Source organism: Mesoplodon bidens (genome assembly GCF_964165515.1).
Source record: "Mesoplodon bidens genome assembly, chromosome: 3".
Taxonomy (NCBI): Eukaryota; Metazoa; Chordata; class Mammalia; order Artiodactyla; family Ziphiidae; genus Mesoplodon; species Mesoplodon bidens.
In genome coordinates this window covers 74390891-74411100 of record NC_138178.1, presented here as the reverse complement: position 1 = coordinate 74411100, position 20210 = coordinate 74390891, and the positions used below count along the sequence as shown (strand labels likewise).

At 35.3% G+C, this 20210-nt stretch overlaps 1 protein-coding gene across 2 annotated transcripts in view; it reads left to right on the top strand.

Moving 5' to 3' along the window:
* The window catches only part of LRRC28 (leucine rich repeat containing 28), a 198006-nt gene that overhangs the window by 17610 nt on the left and 160186 nt on the right, over nucleotides 1-20210 (top strand). For both annotated transcript variants that reach the window (XM_081228563.1, XM_081228562.1), the window contains 3 exons: nucleotides 2475-2515; nucleotides 15553-15590; nucleotides 16250-16387. In XM_081228563.1, coding sequence (XP_081084689.1) covers nucleotides 2475-2515; nucleotides 15553-15590; nucleotides 16250-16387 — 217 coding nt within the window. The remainder of the gene's footprint in view (nucleotides 1-2474; nucleotides 2516-15552; nucleotides 15591-16249; nucleotides 16388-20210) is intronic.

Below are 20210 nucleotides of genomic sequence, written 5' to 3'. Positions count from 1 at the left end.
TTTTAAATTAAAACACAGGGTACTTACTAATAAAGACATAGTGATGCACTAATGGCAGCAGGAACATTATTCAGTGCTTAATTGTGTGTGTAGCTAAATAGCTCAAAGAGGTAACTAGTTTGTCACGGAAAAATTGTGATACTGTCTGATGGAGACAAGTAGGCCTCTGGAAAGAATGACCATGGGTCCTTTAGTTAGCCAGATATGATACTGATATTGTAGCAGATCAAACTAGATCAGGGTCTAATACCACTTCTTTTCTGGACAAGCCTTTCCTTTTTAGAGGAACAACTATTAAGCCTCTTACCTCCCCTCCACCACCCACAGAGTGCTTTAGTTTGCCTGGAATGCTTTGTAAGTATGCCCATAAGTGGAAGTGTATATTCCTCTTACTAGGCGAGACACCAGTACTAGAAGAAACATTTTGGGGACTTGGACAGATCCAAGAGCAACATTCAAGGAAAGACCATTCATGAAGGACCTCATTGCAGATATTGATGTCAAAACATGGGGGAAAGGGAATCACAGCATTCAGCATTTGAAAACAAAATGTGGTTTTATCAAAAGTGGGAACTCAATAAATGTTTCATTGACTTTATAAACAGTATTCATATTCAGTGCTATTTGGTTATTGTAAAAGGGCGAGGATATTATATATGTAAGTAGCTTGGGATACTGTTGCTAAGTATTTAAATACATCAATATACCTATATGAAATTAATAGTTTTATTTCCTTGATTAAAATAAACTAGTGGATTTCCATTGTGTTCAAGATTTTTAAAAATAGTTTTCCCTCAATATAAAATATAAGGCCTTAGTGATCTGTTCCTTGGTACTCTCTGCAAAATCATATACCTTCATACCCGATGGCCCAGAAATACCAAACTAATGGCATTTCTCTTATTGAGTGTTTAGAACCTAAATTGTATATCATATGATTGGTTACTCAATTATGTAGCAATTTAAATACTACATTTTAAATTTAAATTTAAATTTTTTTAATTTAAAAGACATACATGCTCATTGTTAAAGATTCAGATGATAAAAAAGTAGATGGAGAATAGCAACACTGGTCCTTTTCCTCATGATAATCACTGTTTATAAGTTTCTGTCAGAAAAATTATTTGTTACAAATCTAAAACTTTATAGTCCCCCAAACTTTTGTTTTTCTGTTGACACAATTGTTTTTATAACAGGTGTTTGAAAATACAAGATTTTGTCATGAGTACTGTTGGGGAGTTACAGTGGAAAAATTTATATTTTTGATTTCCCAAACATACCTCTCTCTCTTTTTGTCTTTTCATATGTTGCTTCATGTGCCTACAAAGCTAACCAGAACTTTCCTCCTCCCCGCTCCATGGCAACCTCTGATAATTTATATTTGTCTTTCAAGCCTCAGGTTAGACATAATTTCTTTTAAAAAGTCATTCCTGATTCTTTGTTACTGATATTTAGCTTAACTCTACAGTATGTTTTAATGTAGAATAAAAAAAAAATTACTCCTGACTCAGTGTGCTCCTTTAGCTTTAACAACTCCTGTCCTTGTGTTTATGTGTATCTGTGTGCATGTGCATGTGTGAGAGATGCAGGCTGACTTTCTGTTACTTACAGGAGGCTTTTCCTTCTACCCAGGGCCTCCAGCAGAGAGAAGTCTGCTTTCAGTCTACGAGTGGAATTTTTCTAGGATTCTTTTCATGGAATAGCCAGTCCTTCCAGAGCTATGACTCTGTATAAGAGACATAGACCCATCTCCCTTCCTCTCCTCCCAATGGCCAGTTTCCTATCCCTGCCACATCACACTCCTACTCCGAACTTAGAACTTGGGCCAGATGTGACACTCCCTTAGACCACCTGAGCTCCAGCTTACTCTTTTTATCCTGAGTTTAGTTAGGTCTTCATGTCGGCCCCCTGGGATTTTAGTTTCTTCCTTCTGAGGAGCAATTTGGGATTTTGGTTTGGCGGGGGATAGGTGTTATTTTCTTAGGGCTGCTATAACAAATTACACAGGCTATGTGACTTAAAATAACAGAAATTGATTGTCTCACAGTTCTGGAGGGCAGAAGTTCAAAATCAAGGTGTTGGCTGGGTTGGTTTCTTCTAGTGGCTCTGAGGAAGAATCTGTTCCTTTCTCCGAGCTTCTGGAGGTTGCCAGCGGTGTTCCTTGACTTTGCAGCTGCATCACTCCAATCTCTGGCTCCGACGTCACATAGTGTTATTCCCTCTGTCTGTGTCTGTTAAAAACATTTTCATTTCTTCCATGATTGTGGAGTATGAGATCTGGTTTCTGTTCAAATGTATAAATTTAAATTGTAGTATGGTCTATGGAAGTATAAACCCAGACCTGCTGATTTATTATTTTCACATTTTCTGAAAATTTACAGCCCTTCAAAAGGTAGTACTTTGTGTTTAAGCTACTTAGAAATGTTTATACATTTTTCAAAAATAAAATTTAATTCTGAGTTTTTAATTTTCAGCCAGAAAACCTTGCTCAGAAGCTTCCAAACCTTGTGGAACTGTGAGTCTGCTTATTCAAATTTTTTTAAAAAGACAAGAATGAACATAATTTTAAGTTATTTGAAATAATGGGAAATACAATTTTAATATATTAATTTATTATTTTTTGGTATTATGATCATGGTGCTCATGTAGGTAGACCTGTGGTTCTGCTAAACCCAATAGTATTTTAAAGTATTTTACTATTTAAATTTGTGTTTTAAATATCTTACTTCAGGGTAGTGAAGGTGATGAAAGATACATTTTTTCTGGGTGCAGCATCTTTGTCACAGAATCCTTCTGGATAGTCCATGTAATTGGGAATATTTATTATTATTATTGTTACTACTACTACATGTGATACTGATATAAACAGTCTGATGGTATAAAATATTTAAAATATAGAGTAAAAGCCCCCTTCCTTACATCCTACATTTGTTTTAGTTCTGTTGATGATTTACGTCCATAATACTAAATAATGTTTACACCTTTGTTTTTTAGTACATCATCTTCAAGTATCTATTCACTAAGGAAGATAAGAAATTTCAATATCTTGTATTTCCCTTTCTTTCTACCTGTCTAATTCTGTTGAAGGAGGAATTTGCATCACCTTTCCATGTTCCTTTTATTATTTGGCATGATTTTCAGGAGGTAAAGTAGGGAGAGCTAACTTTACCTTCATCTATAAGCCGGGAGTCTCTGTTGCTTTCTTTTTTTATCCATCCTTTTATTTTAAAAAATTTCAAACCAACAAAAAAGTTGAAAGCATTGTACAATGAGCATCCATACAATTGATCCTTGAACAACATGGGGGTTAGAGGTACCACTCCCTCATAGTTGGAAATCCAAGTATAACTTTGTAGTTGGCCCTCCATATCCACAGTTCCACATCTGTGGACTCACCCAACCTCAGATGGTGTAGAACTGTAGTAGGTACTTGTTGAAAAAAATTTTGCCACATTTCCTTTCTCTCTTTGCCTTTCCTACCCTCTCTTTACTCTCAGTCTCTCCCTTCGCCTTCCTTCTCTCCCTCTCTCACACACATTATGATACTTTACCCCTAAATACATTAGTATGTATCTCCTAAGAATAAAGACATTTTTGCACATAATTGTATTGTTTTTAGGCCTAAGAAAAGTAATATTAATTCAATAATATCATCTAATATATAGTTCGTATTTAAATTATCCCAATTTTCCCCAAAAAATATCTTTTTGAAGTAGATGTCTGGATTTGTCTGATTGTTTCCTCTGGATTAGGTTCAGTTTAAACATCTTTGGCGATGTTCTACCCCGTTTGCTTTATCAAGTTTTTGCTCTCATTCTCTTTATACATACTATATGTGTATTTTTTTTCTGAAGCTTTTGAGAAAAAGTTACATACATCATGGTTCTTTACCCTTAAATACTTCAGTGTGTATTTCCAAGAACAAGGATGACTTAACATTTTTTTAGGCCTACTTTTCTGTCCTTAATAGGTACTTTATATTTTTCTTCATATAGATTTTGAACATTTCTAATAGTTTGTTCCTAAATATTTAATTTTTTTTGCTGTGTAAATGATTTTTCTTATCTGGTATATCTTCTAACTGGCTATTTTTTGTATATAGGAGCACTATGGGTTTTTGCATGTTAACTTTATATCTTGCTCCTTCCTGAAATCTTTTATTATTTGAGTTAGTTTTATCATTGATTCTCCAGAGTTTTCCAGGTATATTCTCATGTCTGAAAATACAGACAGTGTTATTTCTTCTTTTCAAAATCTTTAATTATCTTCTCTATTCTGATTGCATTGGCTACTCCCTCTCCAGAGCAGTGTGAAATTGTACTTGAGGTAGTGGGCATCCTTGTCATCTTTCTGACCTTAGTGGGAATACCTCCAGGTTTTCCCCACTAAAAGATGCTGGCTTTACAGTTAACACAATTCTTTTGTGTTCAGTAAATATCCATCTATGTTAGTAATCTATTGCTGCTTAACAGATTACCCAAAATGTACTTGCTTAAAATGTAGGGGTGCTTAAAAGAATAAACACTTATTCTCTGATATTTTCTGAAGGTCCAGAGTCTGGGCTTGGCTTAGCTGGGTGCCTTTGCTTCAGTGTCTCTTTCAAGTCTCTAATCAAGATTGTTGCCCAGGGCTGCTGACTTACCTGAAAGCTCAACTGAAGAAAGATCCTCTTGGTGTGTTCACTCATGTGGTTGTTTGGCAGGATTCAACCAATTTCTTGCAGTTCGTTGGACTGAGGGCCTCAGTTCCTAGCTGGCTGTTGGCCAGAGAACTCCTTTAGTTCCTTGACACTTAGCCTCTGTTATGTTGCTCACAACATGGCAGCTGATTTCCATCAGAGTGAGCAAGCAGAAGAGCAAGAGAGGGTATACAAGACAGGAGCCATAGTCTCTTTCTGACCTAATTGTGGAAGTGGCATCCTGTCACTGTTACTATATCTGTCCTTTATAAGGGAGCCACTAGATCTAATGAACACTCAAGGGGAGGCTATTACCCAAGGTCCTGAATGCCAGGTAGCAGAGATCACTGGGGACCATCCTAGGGGCTACTTACCACACTATTAATTCCTATTTTCTCAAGATTTTTTTGTTAGTAATGGGTGTGAAATTTTTTCAAAGGTTTTTTCAGACTTTAAAGATAAAGGAAAAATTCTTGGGGGCTTCAGGCAAAAAGGTGAAACAATCATGAAGATGAAGAAGATTGCACCATAAGACTCCACACTGAATTATCTATACAATGGCTGTTGAATTCTAACTTGACGGTTTTTATTTCTTTGAGCCCTTTAAAAGTATTTGACTGTCTCCTGAAGTTGCTGTCTTTTCTTGAGGTTGCTATCCATTGTTGTTGTTGACATTTTTCTGGGTTTTCATATACTGAGTAATTTTAGATTATATTCTAACAAATGAGGACGTATGTTTTGGAGACTGGAATCTGTTATATTTCATCAAAGAGTGTTGATGTTTTTATTGGGCTGGCCGGAAAGTTTGTTTGGGTTTTTCCATAACATCTTATGGAAAAACCTGAACGAACTTTCCGGCCAGCCCAATATTTCAGTGATTAATTTACCTGGTTTGACTCAAGCAGTGAACAGCCTCTTGGAAGGCAGCTGAAATCTCAGTTTGGTTCTTTTATCTTTAGTTGTAGTTCTTCCACATGTAAATGGTTTTGCAGTCAGCCACTGATTTAGGCAAAGTTTATACATAGGATTTGGGGTTTCCCTCCCTGGCTTTTTTTTTTTTTTTTTTTTTTTTCTGGTATTCTCCCTTTATTTGTCAGGGGCCACGGTTGCCCTGAACTCTATCCTCCTTTAGGCTAGCAAGACTACAGTTTTCTATTGGAATTTTAACCATTTTTTGTGATAACTGTATCTTCCTTAGACTAAATGCTTTTTTTTTTTTTTAAATGAAACTCAGACTCACCCAGTGCCATTCTTTCTTGTAAGTTTTGACTCTCCTTCAGAATTGGCTTTTTTGTTTACTCTTGCAGTGCCTTAGGTTCATTTTGTCTGTGTGTGTTGTTCAGTGTTTTAGTTGCTAGAGGATTGGTCCAGTAGGAGTTTATTCTGCTGTACTGGAATTAGAACTTGCATTCTTTTATTTTAATCTGTTTCTGCCTTTATAACTCAAGTGGGTTTCTTGAGGTCAACATTAGTTGGTTCTTTGATTTTGACCAGTCTAACAATCTGGCTCATTTAACTGGAGTGTTTAGACTGTTTATGTTTAATATGATTACTGATATGATTGAATTTAAGTTCACCAACTTAACAATTTGTCTTCTGTTTGTCCCAGTTGTTCTTTGTTATTTTTTCCCTCTTTACTTTTCTTCTTTTAAATTATTTTTGTGTTATTTAGGATTAAATTTTACTACCATTATTGATTTATTAACTCTACTTCATTTCAATGTTGAAAGGTTTATATTATGTTTCTTTAACCTATTATAATCTACCTTCACATAATATACTACTTCACATTTAATATAAGAACCTTAGATCAATACTTTCAGTTCATCGCTTCTATCCTTTGTGCTACTGTCCTGTGTTTTACATGTGTGTGAGTGTTGTGAGAGAGATAGATCTATGTATGTATAAACCATGTATATATCAATCAGGGTCCAGTTAGGAGATAGAAACCATACCCCTAATTTAAGCAGAGAGAATTAATATAAAGAATTGTTAACTAGTAAAATGTTATTAACTACTAAAAGAGGTAAAAGAGGACTCCATGGTATTCATAATTAATTATTAAGTACAAAAAAGTAGATCTGGACCAAGAGAAAGTAGACAATGAAGGAACTAAAGACTTAGGAGAGCCCCTAACCTAGGCTGAGATTAGACTTCTTCAGAGAAGATGTGGCAGCTACAAAATATCCAGTGCTCTGGTGGTGAAGAACCTTGCCATCTGGTTAGGCCAGAGCAGATCTGTAATATGAGCTCACTGTTGCAGGACGGTGTTGGTAATGTAGAGCTGATCTATTAGAAGCAGTCTGACTGGTGGGGAGGAGGCAATTGCCTGAGAGCGTGGCAGAGCTAACGTAGAAGTAGCCACAGTGTGGGAAGACAGTTGCTTGAGGCCAACTGAAGTTCTTTATAGAAGTGCATTGTTGGATGGGGAGAGTGTGGCCTGAGGATAATAGCCTGAGATGCCACAAAAGTGACTTCATGGTCACTTTGAGAATGTGGTTTAAGGTTGTCCAAGAGGGCTACTGGGCCTTGGCTGTGTGCTGAATAAAAAATTGAAAGGGGACTGGACCCAGAGGGGAAATGCCTTCCTGCTGCTCTCATCTTGCAGTCACTCCAGTACCCTCTTTTGATAACATTAGGCCTAACATTAGATCAGTTGGCAAAGGAGAAATTTTGACAGGGTCCAGCTCCAATATGGCATAGCAGGTAGATTTGGAGCTGAGAGACAAAATTGATAACTGACAAAATACACTATTATAATTTTGAATTTAAATTGTTAATTAAAGAAATTTAAAAATGACAAAAAATGTCTTTTATATTAATTCCTATATTCTCTCAGATTTGGTTTGCCTGAAAAAAGTCTTTATTTCTCCTTTTTTAAAAATTAAACTTTTTACTTTGAGATAATGGTAGTCACACGTAATCATAAAAAATAATACGTAAACATCCTTGTGTACTCTTTTAGGTTCTGCCGGTGTTCATGTCTTGTATAACTACAGTATAAGATTACCACCAGGAAATTGACATTGCTACAATCCATTGATATTATTCAGTTTTCATCATTTTCTACCCTTTTATAATCACATTCCCCCTGTCCCCCAGACCCTGGCAACTACTACTCTGTTCTCCATCTCTATGATTTTGTCATTTTAATTTATGTTATATAAATCATATAGTATATAACCTTTCAGGACTGGCTTTTTTTTTCATTCAGCATAATTTCCTTGAGATCTATTTAAGTTGTTGCATGTACCAATAGTTCCTTTATGTTGTTGGGTTATATTTCACAGTATGGATGTAATGGAGTTTGTTCATCCACTCACTTATTGAAGGACATATTGGTTGTTTCCAGTTTTTAGCTATTATGAAATTTTAGCTGCTATGAACATTCACATACATGGTTTTTTGTGTGTGAATAAGTTTTCATTTCTCTGAGATAAATGCTTAAGAATGTAATTGCTGAGTCACATGGAAATTGCATGTTTCATTTTTTAAATTGAGATATAATTTACATACCATAAAATTTTAATCATACATTTTTAAAGTGTATGGTCCAGTGGTTTTGGTATATAAACAAGGTTGAGCAACCATTATCACTGTCTAATCCAGAACATTTTCATCACCCCAAAAGAAACCCATCAATAGTCATTCCCCTCCCCCAATTCCTTGTAACTCCCTAATAGGTGTGAATTGGTATCTTGTAGTTTTCATTTGTATTTTTCTAATGACTAATGATGTCTTTTCCTGTGCTTATTGGCCAATTGTATATTTTCTTTGGGGAAATCTATTCAAATCTGCTGTCCATTTAAAAATTATTACCTAAGAGTGTTTTATGTATTTGGAATACTAGACCCTTATCATATATATCAGCAGTCCCCAGCCTTTTTGGCACCAAGGACTGGTTTTGGGGAAGACAATTTTTCCACGGACGGGGTGGGGGCAGGTGGTTCAGGTGGTAATGCAAGCGATGGGGAGCAATGGGGAGCGGCAGATGAAGCTTCTCTTGCTCGCCTGTCGCTTACCTCCTGCTGTGTGGCCTGGTTCCTAATAGGGCACGGACTAGTACCGGTCTGTGGCCTGGGGGTTGGGGACCCCTGATATATATGATTTGCAAATATTTTCTCCATTCTGTGGTTTATCTTTCACTTTCTTGATAAATTTTTATTTGGTTGCTTGTGTTTTGTTATCATGTCTGAGAAACTTTCTAATCCAATGTCATGAAGATTTACCCCTCTTTTCTTATTTGAGTTGTATAATTTTAGCTCTTACATTTAGGTCTTTGATCCATTTTGAGTTAATTTTTGCATATGATGTGATGTAGAAGTCTATGTTCTGTTTTTGCATGGGATATCCAGTTATCTCACCACCATTTATTGAGAAGGCTACTCTTTCCCCATTGAATTGTCTTGGCATGTTTGTTAAAAATCAGTTGACCATGGACACATGGGCATGTTTCTGGATTTTCACTTCTGTTCCATTGATCTGTATGTTTTATCTTTTTGCCAGTACCATGCAGACTTGATTACTCTAGCTCTGTAGTAAGTTTTGAAATTGAGAAGTATGGATCCTCCAACATTATCCTTATTTTTCAAAATTGTTTTAGCTATTCTAAATCCCTTGCATTTCCATGTGAATTTTAAGATCCACTTGTCAATTCATGCAAAAAAAAAAAAGCCAAATGTGATTGTTGATAACGACTACACTGAATCTTTAGATCAGTTTGTGGATTATTGCCATCTTAACAGTATTATGTCTTCTAATCCTTGAATGTGGGATATCTTTCTATTTATTTAGGTCTTCAGTTTCCTTCAACAGTTTTAAAATTTGAACATTGAACACTTTTCAGTGTAAAAATACTGAATTTCTTCTGTTAGATTTATTCTTTTTGATACTATTGTACATAGAACTATATTCTTTTTTTTTTTTTTTTTTTTTTTTTTTTGCGGTACGCAGGCCTCTCACTGTTGTGGCCTCTCCTGTTGCAGAGCACAGGCTCCAGACGCACAGGCTCAGCGGCCATGGCTCATGGGCCCAGCCGCTCTGCGGCATGTGGGATCTTCCCGGACCAGGGCACGAACCTGTGTCCCCTGCATGGGCAGGCGGACTCTCAACCACTGCACCACCAGGGAAGCCCAAGAACTATATTCTTAGTTTCACTTTAGAATTGTTCAGTGCCTAGTATATAAAAATACAGTTGATTTTTGTATATTGATATTATATCCTCCAACCTTGCCAAACTCATTCATTAACTCTTTTTTGTTGTTGAATTCCTTGGGATTTTCTATAGATAAGATCAAGTCATCTACCAATAAAGAGTTGTATTTCTTCTTTTCTGATCTGTATGCCTTTTATTTCTTTTTCTTGCTTAGTTGCCCTGGCTAGAACATAGAATGTTGAATAGAAGTGATGAGACGAGATATCTTTGTGTTGTTCTTGTGCTCAGTTACCTTAGTGGTCAGCTAATGATCAAGCAGAGATTTCCTTACCTACCTGAATCTGCTAAGTCTCCCCGTCCTTGCTGAGGGTCTCTGTATATGTATTGTGGCATGCTTTGCCCTCTCAGCTGGGCACTTGACACCTTTGCCGTAGACTTCACTTCTTATGTAGAGCTTCAAGTCCAGCAGAGGTGAGAGCTTAGGGTCTTCTCAGGTCTTTCCTGAGCATATGTGAAGCTCTGGGCATGCATGTGACCTTCTAGATTTCTAGAAATATGTCAGAGTTTTTCAAAGTTCCTCTGGAAGTCTCCTTCCCCAACTTTTTCATTTAAGGTTTTTGGTTGTCTGTTGTTTGCTCCAGCTGTTATCTAGTGCCTCAGGCACCAGTGAAGTTAAACAATTGCCTGTAATTTATCTCAACTGGGGAAAGGGTTTTTGTGCTGGGCAAGCTTCTAGTCAGATCAAATTAAAAACAGCCTTGCAAGTGGGGTCTTTCAGAGATCCATGAGACAGTCAAATGACAGTTCTCTGGAATTGAACTCCAACTTGGTTCTGCCCCTTTAGGTACTAGCCAGGCTACTGCAATTGAAGTGAAAAGCAAAGTGATTTTCCAGGCTTCTGCAGAGGTGGAGAGTAGGGTATAGGACTGGGGCAAGTAAAAATACACCAAAGTTCATAGCTTAGTCTTCTTACTGAGATTTTTGCCATTTTTCTTACATAAACCCTCCCTGCATTACTGCAAGTCTTTGGTTAATTTCCAGAGTTCTGTACATGTAGCTTCTGATAACTTTTGCCAGTATTATTGTTGATTTTACAAAAAAGAATTTTTGGAGGTCCTTACTCTGCCACTTTTGATCTGAATTTGTAGTTTCATTAAAAACTGCCAAACAATTTCCCAGGTTGGCTGTACCATTTTACACTCTCCCCCGGCAATGTGTGATTGTTCCAGTTTCTCCACATCTCACCGGCATTATTTTGTTGTCATTATTTTTAATTTTTGTCATTCAGATAGATGTGTGGTTTTTTTTTTTTTTTTTTTTTTTTTTGAGGTATGCGGGCCTCTCACTGTTGTGGCCTCTCCCGTTGCGGAGCACAGGCTCCGGACGCGCAGGCTCAGCGGCCATGGCTCACGGGCCCAGCCGCTCCGCGGCATGTGGGATCTTCCCAGACTGGGGCACGAACCCGTGTCCCCTGCATCGGCAGGCGGACTCTCAACCACTGCGCCACCAGGGAAGCCCTAGATGTGTGGTTTTATCTAATTATGGTTTTAATTTGTATTTCTCTAATGACTAATAACGTTAATTTAACATCTTTTCAAGTACTTGTGATCTTTATCTTTTCTTCTGTGAAATGTCTGTTCATGTCTATTGCTCATTTTCTATTTGGATATTTTTCTTTAGTTGTAAGAGTTTTAAGAGTTCTTTACATATTCTAGAAAACAGTCCTTGGTTGTATAGGTTGTTTACAAATATTTTCTCCCTCTGTATAACTTCTATTTTCACGTTTTTTGTAGAGCAGAAGTTTTACATTTCGATGAGGTCCACTTTATCAATTTTTGCTTTTATGTATCATGTTTTTGGTGTCAAATTTAAGAACTTTGTCTAGTCCTAGGCCCTGAAGATTTTCTCCTGCTTTTTTTCTCTAAAAGTTGTATAGTTTTTTGCTTTACATTCATCTTCATAGTTCTGAAATATGTATATTTTGCCTTCTGGAATTAGAGTTCTTGGTTGCCATTTACTTTTTTTCTTTCAACATTTTCATGGTGTTCATTGTCTTCTGGCTTGCATACTTTCTGAAGAGACATCTGCTGACATTCCTATATTTCTTCCTCAGTATGTAATGTGTCTTTTTTCCTTGGGCTACTTTGAAGAATTTCTGATTCCTCTATTGGTTTTCAGGGATTTGATTTTGATGAACCTTGTTGTGGTTTTCTTTTTCTTTATCCTTGACATTCATTGAGCTTCTTGGGTTTGTGTCTTTATAGTTTGCATCAAATTTGGATTTTTTAAACATATTTCTTTAGATATTTATTTCTATACCCTTATCTCTGGTCCCTGCTTCTGGGACTCCTACATGTTTGTTAGTTTAATATGGTCCCATAATCACTGACACACTGTTCAGTTCTATTCTTTTCAGTCTTTTTTTTTTTTTTTTAATGTACTTCAGTTAGGACAAATAATATTTCTCTGTCTTCAGGGTTGGTAGTATTTTCTTCTTCAGTATCTAATAAGCTGTTAATCCAACCTAGTGACATTTTCACTTAGTTTGTTGTATATTTGATCTCTAGAAGCTCTATTTGGTTCTTCTTTATATGTTAACATTTCTCTCACAATGTTTATATTTTTCTTTGAATACCCGAATATAGTTGTTATAGTTGTTTTGTTTTAAAGTTCTTATTTGCTAATTCCATCATTTGTGTCATACTGGTTCTATTTGTATTAACTGTTTTTTATCCTGGTTATTGGTCACATTTTCCTAATTCTTAGCACTTTTTGATTAGATGCTGGGCCTTATGAATACTTTATTGTGTCTACACTTTGTTGTCTTCCTTTTTGTGGTTGGTTCTGGCTTGCGGTTATTTGCAATTTAATTTGATCCTTTCATGGCCTGTCTTTATGCTTGTTAGGACAGGTCTAGAGTGACTTCTACTAAAGGGATAGTTTAGCCCTATTACCCACACAGGACCTTTCTAGAATCTCGTTTAAATGCACCAAGTGATCAACAAGGATTTGGTACACTTGCTTCTCAGAGCCTGAATGCTTTCTAGCCCTGTATGGGCTCTGTGGACTGTTCAGCTGATAGGTTTTCAGTTACTTGTTGACTGGAGTGCATTTTAGAATTTAGCTAAGAGTCAAAGGATCCCTTGAAGTTTTTTTTTCAGTAGTGCCCTCTCCTCCAGAACTGTACCCACAACTTACAGCTGCCTCAGGTTCCCTGAACTCTGATATGTTTCTTCATAACTCAGTGAGACTTCCATTCTTTGTTTGGGATCCCATTTTTGTACCACAGTACACAATTTGCCTCCAGGCATAAATCTGTGGACATTGTGTGGCTCACCTCACTTGTTTCTTCTCTCTCAGGGAATATAGTACTAGTCGCCTCTTGTCAGTATTTGAAAATAATTGTTTCATATATTCCATCTGGTTTTCTTGTTGCTTATAGCAATTAGGTAAATCTGGTCCTTATTATTTCGTCATGGCTGGAAGTATAAGTCTTGTTCCTTTAATAAAAAAAATTTTTTTTTAATTTTGGAGCAGTTTTTATTTACAGAAAAGTTGTAAAGATAAAAAGTACAGAGTTCCAGTATGCCCAGGTTTCTCCTGTTGTTAACATCTTACAATTTCATTGAACATTTGTCAAGACTAAGAAGCTGACATTGCTATATTACTATTAAGTAAATATCTATATTTAATTTTATTAAAAAACTGCCAAACCATTTTCCAAAGTGGCTGTACAGTCATGCATTCCCAGCAGCAGTGAATGAGAGTTCTTGCATTATTTGAGTAGAAGAATAACATGATGAAAACCAGTTATGTCAAAACACCAACATTTTAACTACTTTGAAATTACAAAAATTAAGTAGAGAGAAGTGACTTAAAATTGCTAATAAGCCTTTGATTACAAATGACTTGTGATAACAATAATAATTATAACAGTGGCATTCATGGAACTCTGTTCTAAGGGCTTTACATTTATTAATTCATTTAATCCTCACAGCATCCCTATGTTGTTGGTGCTGTTATCCTCTACTTCTGTAGATTAAGAAAGTAAAAAGGTCAGTAATTTTCCCCAGTCACATAGATATTAAGGTACAGGCGGTCTGGCTCCAGAACCTACTCTGATCTACTTTACCAGTGATGATTCTTCATCAGCTGCACATCAGAACAACTTGAGTTGAGATGGCCTTGGACATTTATATTTTGAAGACCACTGGTGATTCTAATGTGTAGTCAGGATTGAGAACATTCTAAACTACCATTTACTGCTTTTCATTATAATGTAGATAAATTTAATATGTTAAAATATACTTTTTGATTTTAATGATAATGGTACTTTAGTTCATATTTTGACTTGGACATTTTAAGGTCCTTTTTTATAGGTAGAATTGGAGTTGAGGCAAAAATTTTGTGGATTACTGAAAAATCAGTTATCTATTTTGGTGTCTAGGCACTCTGCCTTTTGTGTAATACATGCAAATGTGTGTGTACACTTATATATATATATATATAGTCTTTCGGCATAAAGAATTTTTAGAGTAATCTGTTAAAGTAGTTAGATATTTCTTCCTAAAAGTAATGTTTAAAGAATATTGATTTTAAGATATGGAAACATTCTAAAAAAAGTAAAATATGGAATCATTCTGTATACACAAAGCAAGGAATAAAATGAATCATAGAATGGTGTAATTGTTTAAATTGTGTTAGGCCCAGCAAGTTAATACCTACACAAAATTGATTTAATCCAGCATATAAAAATCTTCTTAAATTTATTAATTTTGTATCTTTCTTATTCTGTGTCATTGAAATTTTAACATTTGATATTAGGCTAAAATATATAGAAGCAAAATTTTAAATTCTATTTAAAATATATTATATGAAGAGTGATTATGAGGTATAATAAATAAGACAACAGGTTTGAAAATAGTTTATCAAAATCTAGTTCTCTGGTCTCAAAATCAATGATCTAAATTTATTTTTAAAATTATATTATGTGATTTTCATTGGTCACTGTTGTTTTGCTCTGAATAGTTGGCTGCCGACCATTGCATGAAGTCTCCACCAGAGAGTGCTAAAGATACTTCAGTGGGGAATGTTATTTACTTAGACTTGCCTGGACTTGTCAGCGGGTAGACTTTTTTTTTCTAAGAAAAGAATTTGATTTCTTATTTACAAAATTCCTCTTGCTGTGAAATATATTCTGTACCTTGACAGTTGAATATTTCTACAGATATCATAAATGATGAGTATTTAATCACTTCATTTTTGGTTCTCCATACTGGCTTGAAATATCTTTGATTATTTTGTGAAGTTATCCTTTAAAAACTAAAAGTTGCATTTTCCTTTACACAATAGGTGTTGACTTTTCTTTACAAATAGATGTTTTTTTGAAAACCTGAATAATTTAAAATGAACTAGAGAAACTAGTAATTTGTTTTATGAGGCTGAAAAAAATACTTTATTGTGTATGTTTTAATTTTAAAATAGCAACTAAATTAGCAAATAGTTTTAATATTTTCAATTCTAGCATACAATATTATTCTCAAAGTATTATTAATTATCCATGATGACCATATATTTTGTGTTACACATTTAGAGTAGGGTATGAAAGAAAATCTGGTCCCTTTATATTTGATAAATCTCTAAGTGAGCATTTTACAGAGTGATTATCTAGCAGAAGTACTGAATGATAACAGCTGTTTTTTCCCTTCTTTTCCTCTAGGTATCTTCACTCAAATAACATAGTTGTGGTTCCGGAAGGTAAGTGCACTTCAAGTTTTTAGTTAGGAGGTGCTATAGTTTAAATAGTAGAACAGATAGTATAGTGCTATTGTAGTTTATAATAGTAGAACAGATTGTCTCTTTAAACCAATTTTGGTTGGAAAATTAGGGAATTTTAATTATAGAGCATCTTTATTCGTTTCAAAGCTTTTTTTCCTCTAATTAGTATTCCAGTTAACTGTTATGATTAAATTAAATTTAAGAAGTCTAAAATGGTTATAATGCTTAGGTAAAAATTTATTATCAGATAAACTGGCATTGGGTAAATAATAAAATGATAACTTTTAAGTTTAATAAATCCAGTTAAGCATTTTGGTTAGATAAAAAAGACTTTATATATCATTTCATGAATTATTTATTCAAGTAATTTTTACATTGTTTTAACATTTTTATTCGTGCTCTTTTTAAACTTACTTTATATCAAGGTAGAGTGTTATCACTTCATAAGATTTAGTTTGATACTATAATAAAAAATTTTAAAAATTTTAGTTTGATATATGTTTTTACCATTATGTCAACCCTGGAGACAGGGATATTAAGCATTAAAATATTTAAACTTGGAGTACTTGCATTAAAGTTTGGTGTTAAAACACTTGGGTCAAATTAATCATGCTTTTACCCTTCTTTTCTCTTCGAAGCCATTGGGTCCCTTGTAAAACTACAGTGTTTGGATCTTAGTGACAATGCCTTAGAAATTGTTTGCCCAGAAATTGGTCGTCTGAGAGCTTTACGTCATCTTCGATTAGCTAATAACCAACTGCAATTCCTACCTCCAGGTAATCATAGTCTGTAGCACACGAGCTTCTTGTATATTACAAGTCTATTTTTATTAATATTTCTTACTTTGTGTCTAGGCAGTGGGCTTTAGATATATTTGTAAGTATTTGATTGTCTACTTGTTTGAAGATGACACTAAGGAATGTGGATGAAATATGACTCAGAGTCTTTTCCTTGATGCAAGTATGAGAAGGTGGCATTTATGTTTTTCAGCTACAATTACTACAGTTGTGCATTGGAATCAATGCGCCTTCAAATCACTGTCCTCGTGAAATATTTGTACCAAAAGCTACTTCAGTTCTGAATTTCACATAGGAGAATTTATATGAACGTTGCATTTTAGTGTCCAAAAAGCAGATACATACAGTGTTTTCGCTCATTCTCTAGTGAGGTAAATGATGTACATTAACTTGGATTTAATGTGAAATCATACTAGAATTTAGTAGCAGAATTTAAGTTTGAGTCCTAGAATTGTCAGTTCTGCCTTCTGATCATCCTATTAGATTATGATGTACCTATTGATAGTACCAAAATCCTGCATTCTCTTGAGCTACCATTAAACCCTTTGACTTTCTTACAAGGGGTATTCAGAGACCTTCCTTTGTGAACCCACACATTTGCAGATTCCTCTGTCCTGTGTCATTTCGCATATGTTTTTAAAGTGAAGTATGATTTTAAAAAAAAACTTGTGCTTCAGGTATTACATAAGAGTTACTCTGCATTCAAAAATGAGCAAAAAAAAAATACATATGTCACTCACATTGGCTGGGATTATTTCTTCCTAGTAACTCAGGAATACCAGCTAGTCTTTTAGTGTATCCGAGTGAAATGTGTGACTCAACCAAAATTACAAATTACTACCTGTCATAGAATTTCAGGGACATGTGAAACTGTTAAAAACTATTCATGTTAAATCCATGAATGAATTTATAATTTAAAAAATACTTTCTCCAAAGTTTTTCAAGTACAGAAATTTCTAAATGAAACACAGTAGCTGATTAATTTTTAGACTTTATGTGCTGACTTTCATATATAGGTTCAATATTGTACACAAAAATGATAATTAGTATAGCAATTGACTCTGCTTAAAAACTATTTTTTAACCTCATATAATGAGAGTCTTCCTTTTTCCAACTCTACTTAATACAAAAATTTTCATTATGGTGTGGGAATATGATCTTTAAATTTTATTGTATGTAATCAGACTCAGTGGTGGTTCATCATTCTAGCTTTCATCAAGTTTATGTATTCACATACTCAGGAAATTAGATTCTCTTTCAGAGATTGTCTAGAAAATATATCAGCAAAGATAATGCTTTAGATTTTCAGGATACTTTCATATATGAAACTTACACAAGATACATTATAGAGTCAAAACGCATGGATATAATACTGAATATTTTAGATTTTTGTAGTATTTTCATATATGAAGTTTATACAAGATATGTTGTAGAATCAAAATGCATAGGTATAGTACTGTATTCATAAGCCCCTTTTTCTGTACATTTAAAGAACGTCTGAGTAACACAACTCTCTGTTAAAACATTGTTCTTTGTTTTCTATTTTTCTGTCTTTTCCTGTAATGTAAGAACATTTTGTGGTAAAATGTGGCCATTTGCTTCCATTATATACTCTCAGAGGTTAAGGATATACTGCTAATGTCATTGACTGCTTCCTAGTAACCAGTGGAGGGTATAGGTTTCCTGACTACTTTAATATGATTTTAAATTTATATCTCACCTGTTTCATAATAGATTTGAGGCATTTACTTCTGATTTTATTTCCCTAGCTTATTTCTGTTGTTTGTGTTTGGTTTTGCTTGTTTTGAGTAAAATTGCATACAGTAATAGCTGTGTATTTTGAGTAGAAACTTTTTTTTTTTTTTTGCGTTACGCGGGCCTCTCACTGTTGTGGCCTCTCCCATTGCGGAGCACAGGCTCCGGACGCGCAGGCTCAGCGGCCATGGCTCACGGGCCCAGCTGCTCCGCGGCATGTGGGATCTTCCCAGACCGGGGCACGAACCCGTGTCCCCTGCATCGGAAGGCGGACTCTCAACCACTGCACCACCAGGGAAGCCCTGAGTAGAAACTTTTGATTAAACTATGTATAGACTTTTTTTTCTAGGCCATCATAAGTAGCAATGCACTAGATCTTACTAATTTTTTGCATCACTTTATATATCTCTTTATGAGGTAATTTCAAGTGTTATGATTTGAATGGGAGAGGGGCTAGGTACACATCCCCCAAGTGTTTGACCGTCTTTGGGGACATACTATGGAAAAGTTATTTTAAGTACAGTAAAAAAATGTGAGGGACTGCCATATAGTGTCCATGTGATGACAGTAGACTCCAGTTGATGTCTGATTGCTAGCCTCTTCTACCAAGTCCATGTTATTAGTAAAGACTTCTTACATGTTATGTTCCTGTGAAAGACTTAATATTTCATTATGTGTATTTTTTTGTGGTTGAAAAACCATTGAATGTAATTTCACATTCAGTATTTAAAATTTGAAAATTTAAGAGCAGTATTTGAAAAATTTTGAGCATTTAAAATATCTAAATGGATAATAGAGAGTTTTAAAATTAGGATCTAAGAATGGATTACAGGGGCTTCATGAATGCCCTCAAATTGTATGGACAGTTTGGTGTTTGTGAGTGTGTACATATTGCTGTGAAGAAGGTCCAATGTTTTTATCAGTTTCTCAAACAGATCCATGACTCATATAGTTGATTCCCTTGGGTTGTTTGCCAATACCCATTCTTTGGGAATGTCCCTTTGCCCCATTCTGTTGGATTGCAGAGTACTGCCATTTTTCTACCTTGTGACATTGCTTTCTCTCCACAGTTGATTGGCCCTCGTGTAGGTACCTGACCCAAGCAGGACCATTTCTCTCCCTGGGCATTTTGAAAGAGATGGTGTGGGAGAAGGAAAGAGAACAAGAGAGAACAGCGGAGGCTGAGAAAGAAAATCAGGCTCTCTTTCTCTCTGGGCTTCTATACAATACTGTGTAATCTTGTGAGGTCTGGTAGTAGCCGTGTGGACTGGGAAACAAGGAGAGAAAGATGAAGTAGATAACTAGAAAGAAGATGGGGGCAGAGACTTCCTAAGTTTTCTTTAATTTCCCAATCACTGATTCTGTTCTTAAGGTCCATAGACTTTGCGCTTAAGCTAACTCTAGTTGGCTTCTGTGAATTGTCAACAAAAGAGCTCCATGTAACATAGCTGCCCCAAACGCTTAAAACAGCCTGTCTTGGGTATAGGATTAATTGTATATTGAACTCTCCTATTTACTTAACTGTTATGCTTTGAATTGCAAAAGCTCTTATTAATAGTAGGAAGTCCAGGGTTAGCAACAGCATGATCAGTAGTATGTCTGTGAAGTGGTTCATTCTGTCATCTGTTTTTTCCTTTTTGTAGTATGCTTTGTACCCTTTCTATTTTATATGTGTGTGTGTTTGTGTGTGTGTGTGTGTGTGTGTGTGTATATATATTTTTTTAACCTGAACTCAAGTAATTTTGGAGGAGGTACAGAGAACATTGGCGTGGGGTGATGATGGGTATAGAAATGTGAAGACAGGCTATAAAGAGTATGTTGTTAAGTCAGTATAGGGAAAGTGTACTGCCCTCTTTGGCCCCGTAGCTGGCCCTGAGAAACTGACATAAGACAGATTAACAGGAGAAAAGTATACAGATTTTATTTAGTAATTTTTACATGTACACAGGAGCCTTCATAAGAAAAATGAAGACCCAAAGAAGTGTAGTTAGAACCAAACACATATATACTAGGTTGGACAATGAGTAGTAAATTGTGAAAATGTGAC